We start from the raw sequence: 16698 nt of genomic DNA on the forward strand, positions 1-16698 counted from the left end.
TAATATTTTTTTTACCTTGTTTAACCTTTGTTTTTAAATAATAAGATTAGTATTGTTAAATAGCTGAGCCAAACCAACTTAGCCCTAAACTCAGTCAGTTTTGAAAAATCGACTCAGACTCAAGTCGGCTCAGTAGTTGGCTCAAGCCGACTTTTGAGCAGAAATTTATTTATTTGTGAATAAGAATTTTAATATTATAATGATGTAGAAATTGTGTGCCATCTCTATTTTGAGGGAAAAAATTTAAGCTAGCTCGATGAGCAACATGAGTGAGCTAGCTAAATTTGTTCCATAACTTTTAGATGGCACTATACCCCTGGCCCGAACCCTATTTTTTAAAAAATAATTTCGATTAGGGCCTAATATATTTTTTCCGAACAGGGTCGGGCTTAAATTTTTATCTTGCGATATCATTACATTTTGTCAAATAAATTGATATATTTAATTCTTGTTAGAAGCCAGGCGCTATTATTCTTTATAGAATATATTTTTTATTTTAAATATGGATATAACAAAATTTTAGAGAATATTACATCATATATTTTTATTATTTAAAATAAATTTCAAAATGTAGATATTTTATACAGATTATAATATTCAAAATTTTTACTGTATAAAAACTCTAAAAAAAAGTAATTTAACAATTACATAAAATATAAGTGATTCTTATGCAAATAATGATAAAAATAAGACGATATTTTCAAATATAAATATACACAGTACTTTGTATTTGACCGGTCAAATACGAAAATTCAAATAAATGTTTTTTTTAAGTCAATATTAACTTTATTTTGAATATAATAGTAGTCAATTTTTTAAATTCATTGTAATTCAATAACTAACGTTTAGCTCTCAGTAGTGTTCTGATTCATATTCAATATTATCATTTTCTTTAATATTTTTAATCGATTTTCCTGGTGTCAAGATCTTCAATCGATTTCTATTTTTGTAAGAATATCCCAAATCAACCTATTTCTTTCTAAAAAAAATAAAACTAGGAATTGGTGGTCTCTTATTTGGGCATGGTTGGCATACGGAATTGATTATTTCTTACGGAAATTACTGATTACCATGTAACTATTAAACATCTCGTTTATACTTCTGAAATTAATTATATCACTTAAAATAATTTAGTCACAACCACCTTCGGGGACCTAAAAATAATGCATTATGATGACATGTATTTATATCATTTTTCTCTTTTTAAACATATTTTTAATATTTTTTCTTCAGATTTTTTTTAGAGTATTTGACCAGATCAATTGACTGAATTTGACTTGTCAATTGACCGAATTGCCAACCCTGATTAATTGCATAAATTTTATGAGTTAATACAAAAATTATATAAATGTTATAATTAAGAATTCATTTTATGAAAAAATTTTATGAGGTTACTTTTCTTTGAGATTTGGATAATTCATTAAGAATCAAATTTTTATCTATAATAATCTCCTAAATATTTAATAGGGTTACATTTAAATGTTTTTTACCGGTGGTATCTCTAAAATAAGTTTTTAACCTTTTTAAAGTTGAAAAAGATCTTTCATTAGTGAAGATACGAATTGGTAGGGAAGCTAAAATAATTAATAATGTTTTGATATTTTAGGCAGGGAATCTAAAGTGCAATTACACATGGAAAGAGCTTGCATAACATTTTTTGGTTTTAAAGAATACTCTATTCTGTCAAGATTTTTTTACCAAAATTCGATAAATCCTCAATCGCAGATGCATCAATATTTGAGCGATTGGATTGTCTAGAAACTACTGTTTATATTTTAATATCTATATTAAAAAATTAATTAATATATAAAAAAAATTTTAAAAGAAAAATAAATATATATATGAGGCAGCTTGGCATGGTAAACAAATTCTAGATTATTTTATTATATTCTTTCTAAATAGTAAATATAAATATAAACTTTGACTCAAAATTACACTCGAGAAGTTCCAGTGCCGGCTTGATCTCCTGAGTGGGCTTAAGCCTGAGCCAATTTTTACGATTCCGACTCAAGGTCTGAGCCGTAAAAACTCACTTTTTAACAACACTAACTAAGATTTTAGTTTTTTTGCAATTTCAAAAAATTTTAGTATTTTATTATGTAATAATTAACATTTATTTCAAATAGGGTGTTAATTTTTTAAATATTTTTTATTTCAAAATGCACAGAAATATCATAATACATTACTAATAAGCAGAGTTGTTAACGCTCCTTTTTAAAAGTAGCTAACTCCCGCTCCCGCTTCCGCTTCTACCTTCTCAAAAGGAGCTAGCTCCCGCTACCGCTTCATTTTTAAAAGGAGCTAGCTCCCGCTTCAAGTAATGGAGTGCCACTCCATAACCGCTCCAAAATCATATTTTTTTATCAAAAAGTTTTCTACAAAATATTTATAACCTTTTATTAGCATTTAAAAGTAATAAATTTTCTAAATTAAAATCTAACAAACATTCATGCCTCTCCCCTAAAACCTCTTTTGCAATACTAAATAGGCGCTCCTCAGGAGCACTAGAGGGAATCGAGGTATTATATTTTATAAAGATATTTTTTAATTAAGGAAATTTCTCAAAAATAGTAATTTTGGTATCATTATTTAAAAAATATTTGTCCAATATATTATCTTCCTGATGGTCAATTTTATGGAATCCAAAAAAATCTTCTAAATCATTTTGTTAAAAGAAAGATTTTTTACTTTTAGATGCTTTTTTAGATTGAAGCTGCTCACTTTTTAAAATTAAATAGTTTTCAAACACAAAAGACATTTTGCCCTTAAATTTGTTTGATCATTTGGATTAAAATCTTTTAGAAGTTTAAAATATTTTTTGTATGATGGAAATGGAAATTCGATTTCTTCATTTATGATCTCTAAATCCATAATATCTAAAATTATTTCTTGTTGTATATCTATAAAATGAATATTGACTTACAAGATTTTCCAAAAAATTTTCAATATAAAGAGGAAAAACTAGATGTTTAATATTTAAAATAATAAATCAATATAAAACTCGGCTAAACATTTAATGATGGATAAATTTAAATTAAATAAAATTTTATTTTTATTGAATTTTAATTAACAAATATTATTAATATTTATAAAATAATTTAATTTATACATTAAATTTAAAGGAGCGGTGGAGCGGCGCTCCTCCATTCCAGCCCTAAAAGGAGTTAGCTCTCGCTCCCACTCCTCAATTTTAGAAAGGAATGGTACTCCAGGTGCTTTTGGAAAAATGTAGCGGCGCTCCTTAACAACTATGCTAATAAGATATTACAAAAAAAATTAATGATCATTAGAGCAAAAATAATGAAGTTTTAATGTCAAAAGTTTATTTATATTTTTAGCCAATTTGCGAAAACATATTGTATCTCTACACCCACAATCCTTATCCTCAGAATCTGTTAAAGTACCAGATACATTGTATGGTTTGAGGAAATTATCCGCTGATGAAAATTACAAGGTTTTACAATATATTCGACGATATAATAATTAGTTAATTTAAATATTTTATATTAAAGAATGCGTACATTATACCAAATCTAGCTATAGAAGAAATCGAAGAATACCTAGCAGATCCGGTAGCTTAAACGTCCGTTGATATAGTGGATTGGTGGTATAGAAACTCGAAACGTATTCCAAAGCTCTCGACAATGGCCAAAGATTACTTACCCCAACAATCTACGTCCGTAGCCAGCGAACGCACTATTACTAAGAAAAGGAATCGAATGTCAGCGACAACTTTGAATCAATGTCTATGTGTGAATTCGTGGGATGTTAACATTTTAAATTTGCGCGAAGAATATTTTATGTAATTTATTTTATGAATATAAATTTTTATTTTTTCTTTATGAAAATAATAAAGATATTAAAAATGTAGCGTATTATATATTTTGTATTTGCAAATTTTTTACTTATAAAATTTAAAAGAGCCTATTTACGATAAATAAATAATTCTAAAGATATTTAATTGTCATTATAATTTCCAAAAAGAAAGGGAGAGGGGTTCATAAATAAAAATAATTTAATTCCTAATTAGTAGCATCTCTTTTCTAAATGTTTCAAAATTTTGTCTATGATAATATTTTTAAGCACGAATATTATGATTTTGGATAAGTCATTCACACAATTACCAAAGAAAAAAAAATCTATTTAAAATTATAATTTATAATGAAGCAGTGGTAGATAGTATTTATCGGGTAAGACCTGTTGTAATAGGAATTTATTATGATTTATGAACATATTATAGATATTGATGATAAGTTTTTTATTGATTATATATATATAGATATTTATGAATATAATAATTTGTAAGGTTCAATACCTAACAGATATAAGGGGGACATTGTTATTTTTATGATGTAACTTCATATGAATGAATAATGGACGTCCGAGAATTGCATGTATGTAATTTAAATAGACTAATATTACGAATGAATGGAACATATAAATTGGCGTATTATGGCAGAATTAACTCGTGATTTAAATAACATGTAAATATAATAAATGTTTGTAAAACTCATAAATTATAAAAAATAGTTCAAAATTTGTTAAAATTATTCCCAAGATCTTAAGTCAAATAATTATAATCTTGTGTTTCAAATTTTCCAAATTTTATGTAAAATATAGTAATTATATAAAAGAAATTTAGCATATTTTAAAATTAGGGAAAATTCATTTATCCAAATGCCGTAAATTTAAAAATGGGATCCTTGCTGAACTTGTCCCGTCTTTTCTTATTAACTACCAATCTCCTAAATAGTTTCAAATGATATACTACTCATATTTTATACCCTCCCAAGTTAAAAAAAAAGAATAAAATAATAGCAGTATTAAAATTTTACGAGACCCTAAGGCTTAGAATATTTTTCTAATATCAAAAACTTTTTGCATGGCTCAAAACAAGTATATAATATTTTATTTCTAGATTTTTATGCGTGAAGTTAAAAAGTAACGAAATTAGAAATTACTTAATGAACCCAAAAGTTTTAAAACATCTTTTCAATATCAAATTTATATAAATAAACTTAAAAAAAATATCTAAAATAAAATTTTTCGTCGTCAAATAAATTATAATGGCAGTGACACCATATTAATGCTCCAAAGGTTTAACAAAATCTTTATAATATCAGAAACTTTTTATTGGGTTCTAACATAAAGAAATAGTTTTTTTTTTATCATTTTACATTTCACACATGGAATTTATAAAAATGGCACTAAAAATTTATTTATAAATATAAAAGTTTTGAGCATCTTTTCACTATTAAAAACTATTAACTAGGATAAAAACAAAGTTTTATAAAATTTTCCTAATTTTTTCCTCGTGGACTAAATTATAATAACAGTGATAATTTCTTACTAAATCCAAAAGTTTTAGAACATTTTTGGGTATTAAAATTTTAACTAGGCTTTAGACAAAATTTAAAATTTTTTTTATAATTTTGTTCCTCGTGGTAAAATATAGTGGAAGTGCCAATTTATTACTATATTAAGTTTTAGAACATCTCTCTAGTATAAATAACTTTAAATTACGCTTAAAATACATTTTTAAAAAATTTAACATTTATTTTTTCCTCGTGGAGTAAAATATTACGGCAGCGCCCATTTATTACTAGACCCAAAGGTTCTTGAACATCTTTCTAATACATAATATTTAAAGGTTTAAAACAACATCTTAAAAAAATGCATAATTTTTTTTTCTCGTGGTAAAATATAGTGGAAGTGCAATTTATTACTAGACCCAAAAGTTTTAGAACATCTCTTTAGTATGAAAAACTTTAAACTACCCTTAAAAGAAATTTTTAACTACCCTTAAAAAAAATTTTTAAAAAATTTTAACATATTTTTTCCTCTTGGAGTAAAATATAATGGCAGTGCCAATTTATTACTAGACTCAGAGGTATTAGAACATCTTTTTAGTATCAAAAACGCTTAACTTAACTTAAAACAACGTTTTAAAAAATTTTCTTCTTTCCTTGAGGAACACAATAAAATGGCAGTCACAATTTATTATTAGACTTGATATTTTAGAATATGTTTTACCATAAATAAAAAACTTTTAACAAGGCTTAAAACAACATTTTTAAAAAAATCATAAATTTTTTTCCTCGTGGAGTAAATTATAATGATAGTGCCAATTTATTACTAGACCCAAAAGTTTATGGATATCTTTCCAGTATCAAAAACTTTTAACTAGGCTTAAAGAAAATTTAAAAAAATTTTCATAATTATTTTTCCTCGTGGGGTAAAATATAATGATAGTGCCAATTTATTACTATCCCAAAAGTTTTAGGACATCTTTCTAATATCAAAAACCATAAACTAGGTCTAAATTTTTTTTTTAAATTTCCACATTTATTGTTTCCTCGTGGAGTATAATATAAGGGCAGTGTTCATTTATTACTAGTTCCAAAGGTTTTAGAACATCATTCTAGTATCTAAAACTTTTAACTAGGCTTAAGATATGTTTTAAAAAAATTTTACAATTTATTTTTTCCTCGTGGAATAAGATATAATAACAGTGACAATTTATTACTAGAACCAAAGATTTTTGAACATCTATATCAAAAACATTGAACCCGGATTAAAACAAACTGGTTTAATTTTCAATATATATTTTTTTGACCCAGTTAGCCAACCCAGCAGGCCAACCCACCAAGCCGACCCACCAAGCCCACCAGATGGGTCGGCTCATGAGACCTTAAGGGTCGAGTCGGGTCTGATCTATGGCTAAATCGGTTTGCTAGGGTTTAGGGTCGTTTTTTCGGCTCAAACCTTGCTGGGTTTTCGGCCAAGCCGACCCGACCCGGCAATTTAACAACACTAGTCCATTCTATAAAGTGTAAAATGGTAACAGAGAGTTATATATATTTGATAACCTTTTATCAATGCAAGTTGCTAAGAATTATATTATTGCATTATGTAGTTTTTAAAATCTATTATCAATTGAGGCAAATGTATGAATTTTTTTTATCACTTGTAAGTCTTTAGAGGCAAAATTTTTTTATATCAGCAATTGAAAATATTTTAATGTAATAAATAGATTATGTATTAAAAAATATTATTTTTAGAAATGTCTTGTATTGTTTTAATTATTTATATGCTAGTTTATTTTGTATGCATAATATAAAATGTGACAAAATCAGAATAATTGTTCTGAGTTAACAAATTTTAAAAAAGTATAATATAATAATATAAAACCCGGCCAAAGGCCGGGCAAAAGCGGGGGGTCGATGGCCCGCAAATTTGAGAGTATGGGGGCTACGCCCCTCATAAATTTTTTTTTAGTTGAGCCCTCTAAGATTGTAAAGGCTAGCGACGCCCCTGGGTATAAAAATAATATTTAAAAATTTTAAGGGGGAGGGGGCTTTCAAATTATTTAGGAGATGAATGACGTCACTGGTAAATTGCATTAATGCAAGAAGATGATAAAATTTAATGTTATAGGAGCGATAGAAGATTTATGGAAAAAATCTGAACAGAAGTATAAATCTACGCTACACTTTACTTATTTACATAATTAGTTTAGATAGATATTATACATTACCTTATTAGTAATTACCTATTGATGTATTTGTACAGCATTAACATATTCTCATCATAAGAACATTCAAGGAAATTCTTCACCATCTTCGTTCAACATTGCTCTTATTATATTTGGCATGATATTTATCTATATATCTATGTATTAGTTTATTAAAGTGGTTAAAATATTTTTGATGTGAATTAATGAACAATCTAAATATTATAAATTGAAAATTAATTTTACAAATTCTCATCGCATGTGACATAATTGACTAGAAAGTCATTCACACTTTGATTATAATATTTTTAAACTTTCAATTTTGAAATTTATGTTTATATTGACAAATCTAAAAGATATTACGATATTAGCTCCTACACAATTTGACAAAGATTTTAATGAAGCAATTAAAGAATATATAAATCAAAAATATGCAAATAAGGTAGAAATATATATGATTAAAACTAATGAAAAATAAGGTTATATTAAAGCTAGGCCTAGCTATATCTTTATGGGATATTCAAAAATTTGAACATAGCTATATTTTACAAAATGACTCCAATGCTTATACTAGAGGTATATATATATATATATTTATTAGTGTATTCCATTAATTTTTAAGTATTTTTTAGATATGTTATATTTTCTCCATTTATTGATGAGATTATTATAGGAAAAATAAAATCATCAACACAAGATGGAATACACAGTTTAAAGAACCTCTTTATAATATAAATATATTATTTTTTATAGTTACAATTGGGTTTTTTGATGATATTATTGTTCCATCACATTTATTTCAAGAAAAATCTTTATTGTAATTTATATATAAAGATTACTTATGTAATATATATATTTTTTTATATAGACAAATTAATTTAAAATAATATTATTGGTTTATTAAGATTTATGAATTTGTATCCATTTTGTAATATCCTTTAATAAATTGAAACACTAGTGATGAAAAAGAACAAACGTGGTATTGGGAATATCAGACAATTGTCGATGAACAAGATATTCAAGAAATTCGACAAGAAATGTCACCCAAAAGTCACAAACTATTTATGGATGTTGGAGAAGAGATAAGGTTTATAATATTTTTAGTAACTTTTTTGATTTAGTTATTGTTTTTTTACATTTAATTTCATGATGGTCTACTATTTTTTCTTTTTTTGATACTTTTAAAATATATATGATTGGTTTTAATGTTATTTAGCCTCAATCAATGCATCATTTACAACACATTTATAATTTTTTGAACTTAAGTCTCAGCATGTAGATGACTAGTAACTTTTCATGACTAATAAAATTTTGAGGTTCTCTGAGGTTGCACTTAGAATATGATCACTGTCTCCTAAAAAGGTTTTAAAATTCACCTAAAGAGTGCTGATGCCATATAGGAATCTGATTGTAGAAAACTGCCTAAGATCTAATTAAAACAAAATATAAGCAAAATACCTTACGAGTATCCTCATCTGCCTACGACAAAAAGAAGGTGGAGAAGACAGTGGCACCAAAATTTGTGGAAACAAGATTTATGACAGCAATAAGTGACCTAACATTATGACAAAAAACTGATCTAATAGTGAGATAGTGACAATGTGTGATGCAGGAGGCATAATTAGTAATATGGGATAAGTGCTGGATTCACTGCAAAGAAGGAGAGTAGATGGGTGTTATATACAAAAAAATAGATGAAAAGGTAAGGGTGTAAGTTTTATAGTCAAAATAAATTTTTATTTTAAATTCTTATCTATATATAGTATTTTATAATTATGTAATTTAACTTCTAATATTATGCAATTAGATTGACCTAAAGAATATAATATAATAATAAAGTTATTATATATAATAAAGTTATTTTATATAATAAAGTTATTATATTATATGACAAATATAATATTCAAATAGCGTTGATTATAACCTTATAAAATATAACATATATCTTATTTCCCATCAAGTTCAAGTTCGTCTATTAATCTTTTTGTTTACCAAGTTCAAGTTCATCTAATAATCTTTTTGTTTACCAAGTTCAAGTTCGTCTATTTATCTTTTTGTATGCTTTTGTTCCCTCGTTGGGTATCAGTTTTGAATTCCTTCTTGACTTGGTTTTATTTTATCTTCTTCTAACTTTATATTGCCATCTATTTTTATTGACTCGGGTTTTAGTTCTTTCCTTGTTCGTAGTTGTTTGGCATGTTTTTTTTTATTCTTCCCTTTTCCAGGGTTGTGATGGCGGATTCCATGGGTATATGCAACACCTGGTATATCTCTGTGATGTTTTTGACATTCAAAACAGCTCTTAACTAGTTTTTCGACATCTTTTTCTAACGTTCCCACTATATATAATGTCTTGTAATGGATTTCATTGATGTAATACCTGGATGTCCCATATGAAATATATGTAATACTCTTTTTTGAAGTGAGTACAGAATGATTAATCTGCCATTCCAAAATAAAATACCGTCATCATTTTCTATTTCATCTATTCTTGTTCTAAAAGCTTGTAATTCTGGTGCTTGATTTTGTATATTTGTACCATTTATTAATATTTTTACTCTTCTTAAAATTGGATCTTTTGCGGTAAGTTCTTTCTTGATAGAGTTTATCATTTTGATTTAATTATTATTATCAATATACTTCGATTATTATCATCATTTTGATTTAATTATCATTATCATTATGTTTAGTTATCTCTTTGATTTTATAAACCATTTAAATAGAATTGTTTATTTTTAGTATCGGGGTAGCTTTAGTTCTTTATCTAGTTGTGACATCTTTAGTCCAGCTATTAATTGATCGCGAATTCTTAGTTCTATCTTCAACGGGCTAGTTCCTTTATGTTTTTTAAATAACTCAATATGGATTCTGTTGGTCTGCGACTTAATCTAATGAAATCAATTCTCATTATTTATTCCTATATATGCTATTAATAATTTTTTCAAAGTGGCGCCAGTTTGAATCTTTACATTCAACATATTTTTTTTCACCTATCCGATATTTCCGATATTGGTTCAAAACCAATCCGATACCGATTCGATATTTATATTGATTTTTTACCATCTCCCTTTGAACCAAATCTAAGAAATCAATATTTTTATGCAAAAAAATAGAATTATGCTTTAATTTAATTTTTTTATTTCTACAATAATTAAAAAGTTTATGGATATTGGTGGTATTATATGAATTTTTCATTATTTCTCCCCAGGGATGGGAACCCTCCTGGACCCTCGTATTTTGGCTGAATCTGGACTTGAACCCTTTTAAAAAGTGGAGGGTCCAAGGGTTCAGGGTGCTAAAAAATTTTAACTTAAATTTTTTTTTTTAAATTAATGTAAAAATATAATTTTTAAAAAATAATATAATAATATAAAATTTTTATAATTTTATTAATTTTTTTCGTGGAATCTCCCTAAAAAATAGTCACTTTAAAACTATAATTGATAAAGCAAGGGATGTTGTAAAATATTTAAGAACTCCCACAATTGTTAGAATATTAAAGTCCATGAAAAGGTAAATGGCAATTTTAGATTGCACAACACGTTGGTCCTTTATATGTATGATGCTAGAGCGATTATTAATTTTGAAAGATTTCTGTAATGTTTTTATCATAGGAGCATGTGAAATCATTTTGTCAGAAGATGATTGGAATCAAGTAAAAGAGCTTACTAGTGTGCTGGTTCCTTTAAAAATAACAACATTAAGAGTGCAAGCAGAACAATTATGTTTATCGGATTTTTATGGCATATGGTTATGTCGATTAGAGTTAGGGAGATTAACAAGTTCTTTTTCAAATGAAGTATTAGAAAATACGAAAATAAGAGAGCAACAATATTTACAAAATAGTGTTGTATATGCTTCTATATATTTAGACCCGCGATATTAGGTTAGTAGTGAGCAAAAACAAATGGCTATAGCCATCTTGAAGATTTATGGCATACCCAAAACTCTATTATTTACAATACATTGGTGGTTACAACAATATCTACTGGTTGTAGCGATAACAATGATAATGATAACGATATTGATGATCTGGAAATTTTACTATTAGATAGAGAAAAAAAATTAAATTATCATCTGATAGAAAGGAGCAAAAAATATCTATTGTATCTTTAATAGAAAAGTTCTTGGAAGTTATGAGAATAAATAGAGATGCAAACATTTTAAAATTCTGGGAGGAAAATTCTTCAATATATCCAGAATTATATACCTTTTCTAGAATCGTCATGGCTGTACCGGCGACACAAGTACAATAATTTATGTATTATAAAAATGACTATCTATTTTAGGTAAGTGTAGAACCTGGATTTTCATCGTTGACTAATTTACGTGGAAATCTGAAGGATGATATTTTAAAAGATATCATGATTGTGCGATTGAATAAAATATTTAAAATATAAATTATCTCATTTCGAATTATAAATGTGTATATATTGAAGTATAATAAAAAATGAATGAAAAAAAGTCTTATTTTGAGTCATTATTTTTATGTTACCTCTGAACCCGGACCCTAACCCTGGACCCGGGTCCTTTTTAAATTTATTACCGAACCCGGACCCTTTTTTTTGTCGAAGGGTTCACATCCCTGTTTCTCCCCATGAAATTATAATTCCGCAGATAACGCATTTTATATCTTTGTCTTTTGTATAATATTTCCATCAGATACCATATTTAAAAAAATTCTTCTATTTAAAGAATAAATAATAAAATTGGCGTTATTATTTAAAAAGATTTAAAATAAATAATTGGGGTTCCATTCTATTTTTATAAAAAAACTTTAAAAATATTATAAATCTATTTTAAAAAATAAATAAAATTTAAGGGGTGTTGTGCATTTGCATTGTTTAAAAAAAATTATTTAAAAAGTATTATTAATATAAAATAAATATACATAAAATAACATAAAAAAAGAAAGTAAAAAGATCGGATCCGGGTCTTCGGGTATCGGCACGCGATATTTTTACAAAACGCAAGATATCGGTGCCGATCTGATATTTAATATCGGCACAGCCCTAAACATATATTTTATATAATCGAACTTATCATCTAGAAGTTTCTTTTTTACGAAATTCGTTTAATGTAATCTTTGAAATATTACCCATAATTTCTAAAGAGATATATTATTTATTTTTTTAAAACAAAAAAAATATACAATTCTATTTAATATTTAACTTGACCGAAGACCGCTTTTTTTTAATTTCGTCGCCAAATTTTATAGTCAAAACAATTGGTTTCTTTATTTAAAATTCTTATCTATATATAATATTTTATAATTATGTAATTTAACTTCTAATATTATAAAATAAGATTGACCTCAATAATATAATATTAAATATAGGAAAGTTATAATATTGTATGATAAATATTCAAGATACATTGGCCTCAAAAATGATACACCGGTGATCGATACAAATGAAATCGATCAGAAATACAAAGATAAAAATAGATAGCAAGATTAATATTATAATAGATAAGTGAAGGAGCTTACCACCAGAAAAGGAGAAAGCTAAAAAGAAAAAAAAATATAATATTCAAATAGCATTGAATATAACCTTATAAAATATTACAGTAAGAATTATTGACAAGCAAGAAAGTAATGATAAAATAGCCAGTTTATTCCATGAAAATTGGCGGACGAAGGAAAAGGCTAGATAATTGGATAATTAAATCAAGTTGGTCTTTGGTAGAGGCCTATTTAATATTATCTTGATATTCCATAAGTTGGTAGAAATGACGAAGAGAAAGACACACTATGGAATAGTCTATTGGAGATGTCAAGACTACTTTATGAAGAGCAGATTATTTTGGATGGTGATCTGAACGGGCATGTGGTACTGAATACTGAAGAGTATGAAAGAGTTCGTGGGATTTTAGATTTGGCATGAGAAATTTTAAGGGGGAGAATATTCTAGATTTTGAGCAAGCTATATAAATGTTTTTTTATATAACACTATTTAAGAAAGAAACAGAGAAACTGGTTTACTATCGGTTGGTGCTTAAAGTTCAATATATTATTTATGTAGAGATGTGATTGTTATATAGTGAGAAATGTGATATTTTCATCTCCAAATCTAAAGCAGGGATCAGAAAGTATAAGTTTTGCCCTACTAAATAATTGTTATACTTAGGGGCAATGTGGTATTTAATTTTCTAAACTTTTTAAAGAAAAATTTTCACTATTTTCGATTTCAAAATGCGCCAAAACGATATGTTATCTAATGTTTCTTTGGCTTACTTGGGTATACTTGGAATATCGTGATTAAACGGAGAATAAGAAGTTTATATTGCAAATAATATGCCCAATAAATATAATAGTTTGCTTTTCAATCTGGTCTGTACTATGTTGATAAACCTGAAGATTTTTCAATCCTAAAAAAAATTGAAGATAATCTTCTCAAGATCCATATCTCCAGTCAATCATAATATTAATCTGGGTGGAAAAATAAATAACACAAGAAACAAAGTGGTGCTCATACGAACATTAAATTAAATATGCTATATCTCAGAATTAAACTTAGAACCAATTTCAGAAAAAAATAAAATTTCCTTTTATTTTTTATGTTTGAATGTATTGTTTCAGAATATATTGCAAAATAATGAATTATAATGATGATATGATAGATAAATTATTTTTTTAATTTAATATTTGAAATCTTAATAAAGTAAGCTTTTTTTTAGAAAATTTTGAAACAAGTTATATTTATCATCATCATATTTAATCTAACCATAATCAATTAAAATAAATAAAATATGAAGGTTAAGGTTAGTTCTATCTTATATCCAAATATTAAATCAATATAACGAATATATATTTGAAATTGGGGTTATTTAGATCCCATCAGAGAACTTATGTCATTTTTCCACCGAAGTATTGAAGGGTTAAACGGTCCGATTTGGGTCGATTTTTAAAAATGGCTCGGTATCGATTTTAGCCAGAATAATAATATGTGCCCTCTCATAGATGGCAGAAAGGTTTGGACTTATATTTGCCAAATCTACAGGCTTACATAACATCATTTTGGCTAAAATTTTTATCGGGCCATTTAACATCACTACTTGACATATTATTATTACACCACCAATTCAATTCTGTTATTTTTATTTTATAATTTTAATATTTTATAAAATGGCTAAGAAACGCGTTACTCGTTATTAAAAAAAAGACGCGTTACCGTTACTCGTTACTTAAAAAATACTTTATGTTATATATAAATTTTTTTTACAATAAAAATAAAATTATACACAAATAATATATTATAAGATAAGTTCTTTTAATAATTTAGCAATTGATTTTCAAAATTTTGATCAGATAAACAAGAGAGTTAGAACTCAACATGGCTTTCACTGTGAAACACACGTTCAACTGTCACGGAGGATGGTAGGGTTATGTTATATTTAATAATAAATATTTTATTTGGGGGAATTTATTAAAAATATTTAAAGATATTCTTATTAAAAAAACTTTTACGTTATCTACACAAATATCTTCAATCAGATCCTCAACATTTTTTTTTATAATTACATTTTTCTATACTTGAGCTGCTTGACACCGAGGTTGAAATATTTGAATTTGTGCACCCACATTTACAAAGTATAGATTAATCTTCTTTATTTGTTTAAATAAGTTTCACACTGAGGCCATTTCCGAGTTAAATTATCTTCATCTGAAGAAATAAGTACTATTGACGTATATTCTTTATAAATAAATTTTAATATTAGATATACTTGACTAAATAAAATTTAACAAAAATGTAATAAATAAAATAAAAATGAAACCTTGTTGATTGTTCTAAATTACAAACTAGGCTTAAATTATTTTAAAAATATATAATTTAATATAATATTTTTTTTCCATATTTTTTAAGAAAAGAATTAAAGTAACGAGAAACGTTTTGCTTTACCATTGCTCAAAAAAAACTTGTTACCTTTGAAGCATGTAACGAATGGTGTTTCTTTTCCTTAAAAAAGGTAACGCCTTACTTTCATTGACGTTACTTTAGATCACTAATTACAACTAATATAATTAATGTCTTTAATTACCAATAAGATTTCGAATCATAGACAAAATATATATAGACAACAATCTAACCAACATGGTAAAAGATTCAGATCAACCTTCTAGTTTTACAAATCTTTCAAACAAAAACATAAATGAAAATAATTTGCCTAACTATTTAGGCAACAATCCAGCACCCATGACATTGATAGTAAATATAACTTGAATCTACATTTTTTTTTTATTTAGTTTTATATTTAGCTATAATATTTTTTAGAAACCTTGCTTTTTTGCATTAACTCATAATTTAGTATTATATTTTTTGTCTAAGTGATACCTTTTTTAAAACTTTTTCAATGGCATCAAATGCATTTTTGGTAAGATAATTTAATAATATGATGTCATCTTATTCTATTTTGTAATAATTAATAGGGATCGATAGCTGAGCCTGGTTTAGGACTTTTAACTTGGTGGACTTGAAATGTGCGATTGGAACATTATAATTTTAAATACAATATTTGTATTAATATACAATTTATAATATTATCTTCATATTATTTTGATTTACTACTGATATAGAGAGAATTTACGGAACAGGTGAATTAAAAAATGGTTTTAATAAAATTTAATTGGAAACTTTCACATTAAAGAAAATAATTTAATGGAAATAAATAATTATTTATTTCAAAATAACCAAATCACTAGGTTACACCAATCTTCAATTTTATTTACCAATGTAATTTATCAAAAAATAATACCATGCTGATTATATATTAATAATTTTATAATCTTTTAGTATTTTATACATTTTGGAATTTAAAGGTAGGAACAAATTTTTCAAATTTAAATAAGCGCTAAATAAATTATTTATAATTGGAAAATAGCAAAATAATTTGTTGAATACGTTTTTAAAAATTAACATACACAAATTACTTTTAATTTATTATACTAAAATTACGCACATTGCCAATAGCTTTTTTCTAAGAGAAATTTTTTCGATTTTTTTTCTTTCCTTTGTCTTTTTTAGCTCTGCTCTTCACCCTTTTCTTCTTTCCTTTCTTCCCCTCTTCTCTTTTTCCTACATTTAATACATTATATTTTACAAAAATGTAGTTTATAATATTTACCAATCAAGGTTACAGTTTGGTTTGAAACTGATCTTCAAACCTAATCGTAGTCCACAATGTAA

The 16698-nt window shown here is 26.0% G+C and overlaps 1 protein-coding gene across 1 annotated transcript; it reads left to right on the forward strand.

The window, feature by feature from the left end:
* The first annotated feature begins 7823 nt into the window (after window positions 1-7823).
* LOC135926592 (DNA-directed RNA polymerase III subunit RPC8-like) lies at window positions 7824-16167 on the forward strand. Its single transcript, XM_065462518.1, has 7 exons — window positions 7824-7955; window positions 7993-8089; window positions 8136-8222; window positions 8267-8330; window positions 8472-8600; window positions 15561-15720; window positions 15942-16167. Exons 1-7 carry the CDS (start codon window positions 7845-7847, stop codon window positions 15987-15989), a joined length of 696 nt encoding a protein of 231 aa, XP_065318590.1. The 5' UTR covers window positions 7824-7844; the 3' UTR covers window positions 15990-16167.
* Window positions 16168-16698: the final 531 nt, after the last annotated feature.

This window comes from Gordionus sp. m RMFG-2023, chromosome 3 (genome assembly GCF_954871325.1).
Source record: "Gordionus sp. m RMFG-2023 chromosome 3, tfGorSpeb1-WG-v2, whole genome shotgun sequence".
Classification (NCBI taxonomy): domain Eukaryota; kingdom Metazoa; phylum Nematomorpha; class Gordioida; order Chordodea; family Parachordodidae; genus Gordionus; species Gordionus sp. m RMFG-2023.

What these genes read in the sequence shown, in the direction of transcription:
- LOC135926592 (XM_065462518.1), top strand. Translation starts at nt 7,845, where the DNA reads ATGTTTATATTGACAAATCTAAAAGATATTACGATATTAGCTCCTACA. An exon ending in CTCCAATGCTTATACTAGAG is followed by an intron (nt 8,090 to 8,135) that starts GTATATATATAT and finishes TTAATTTTTAAG; the next exon opens with TATTTTTTAGATATGTTATA. An exon ending in GATGTTGGAGAAGAGATAAG is followed by an intron (nt 8,601 to 15,560) that starts GTTTATAATATT and finishes ATTACCAATAAG; the next exon opens with ATTTCGAATCATAGACAAAA.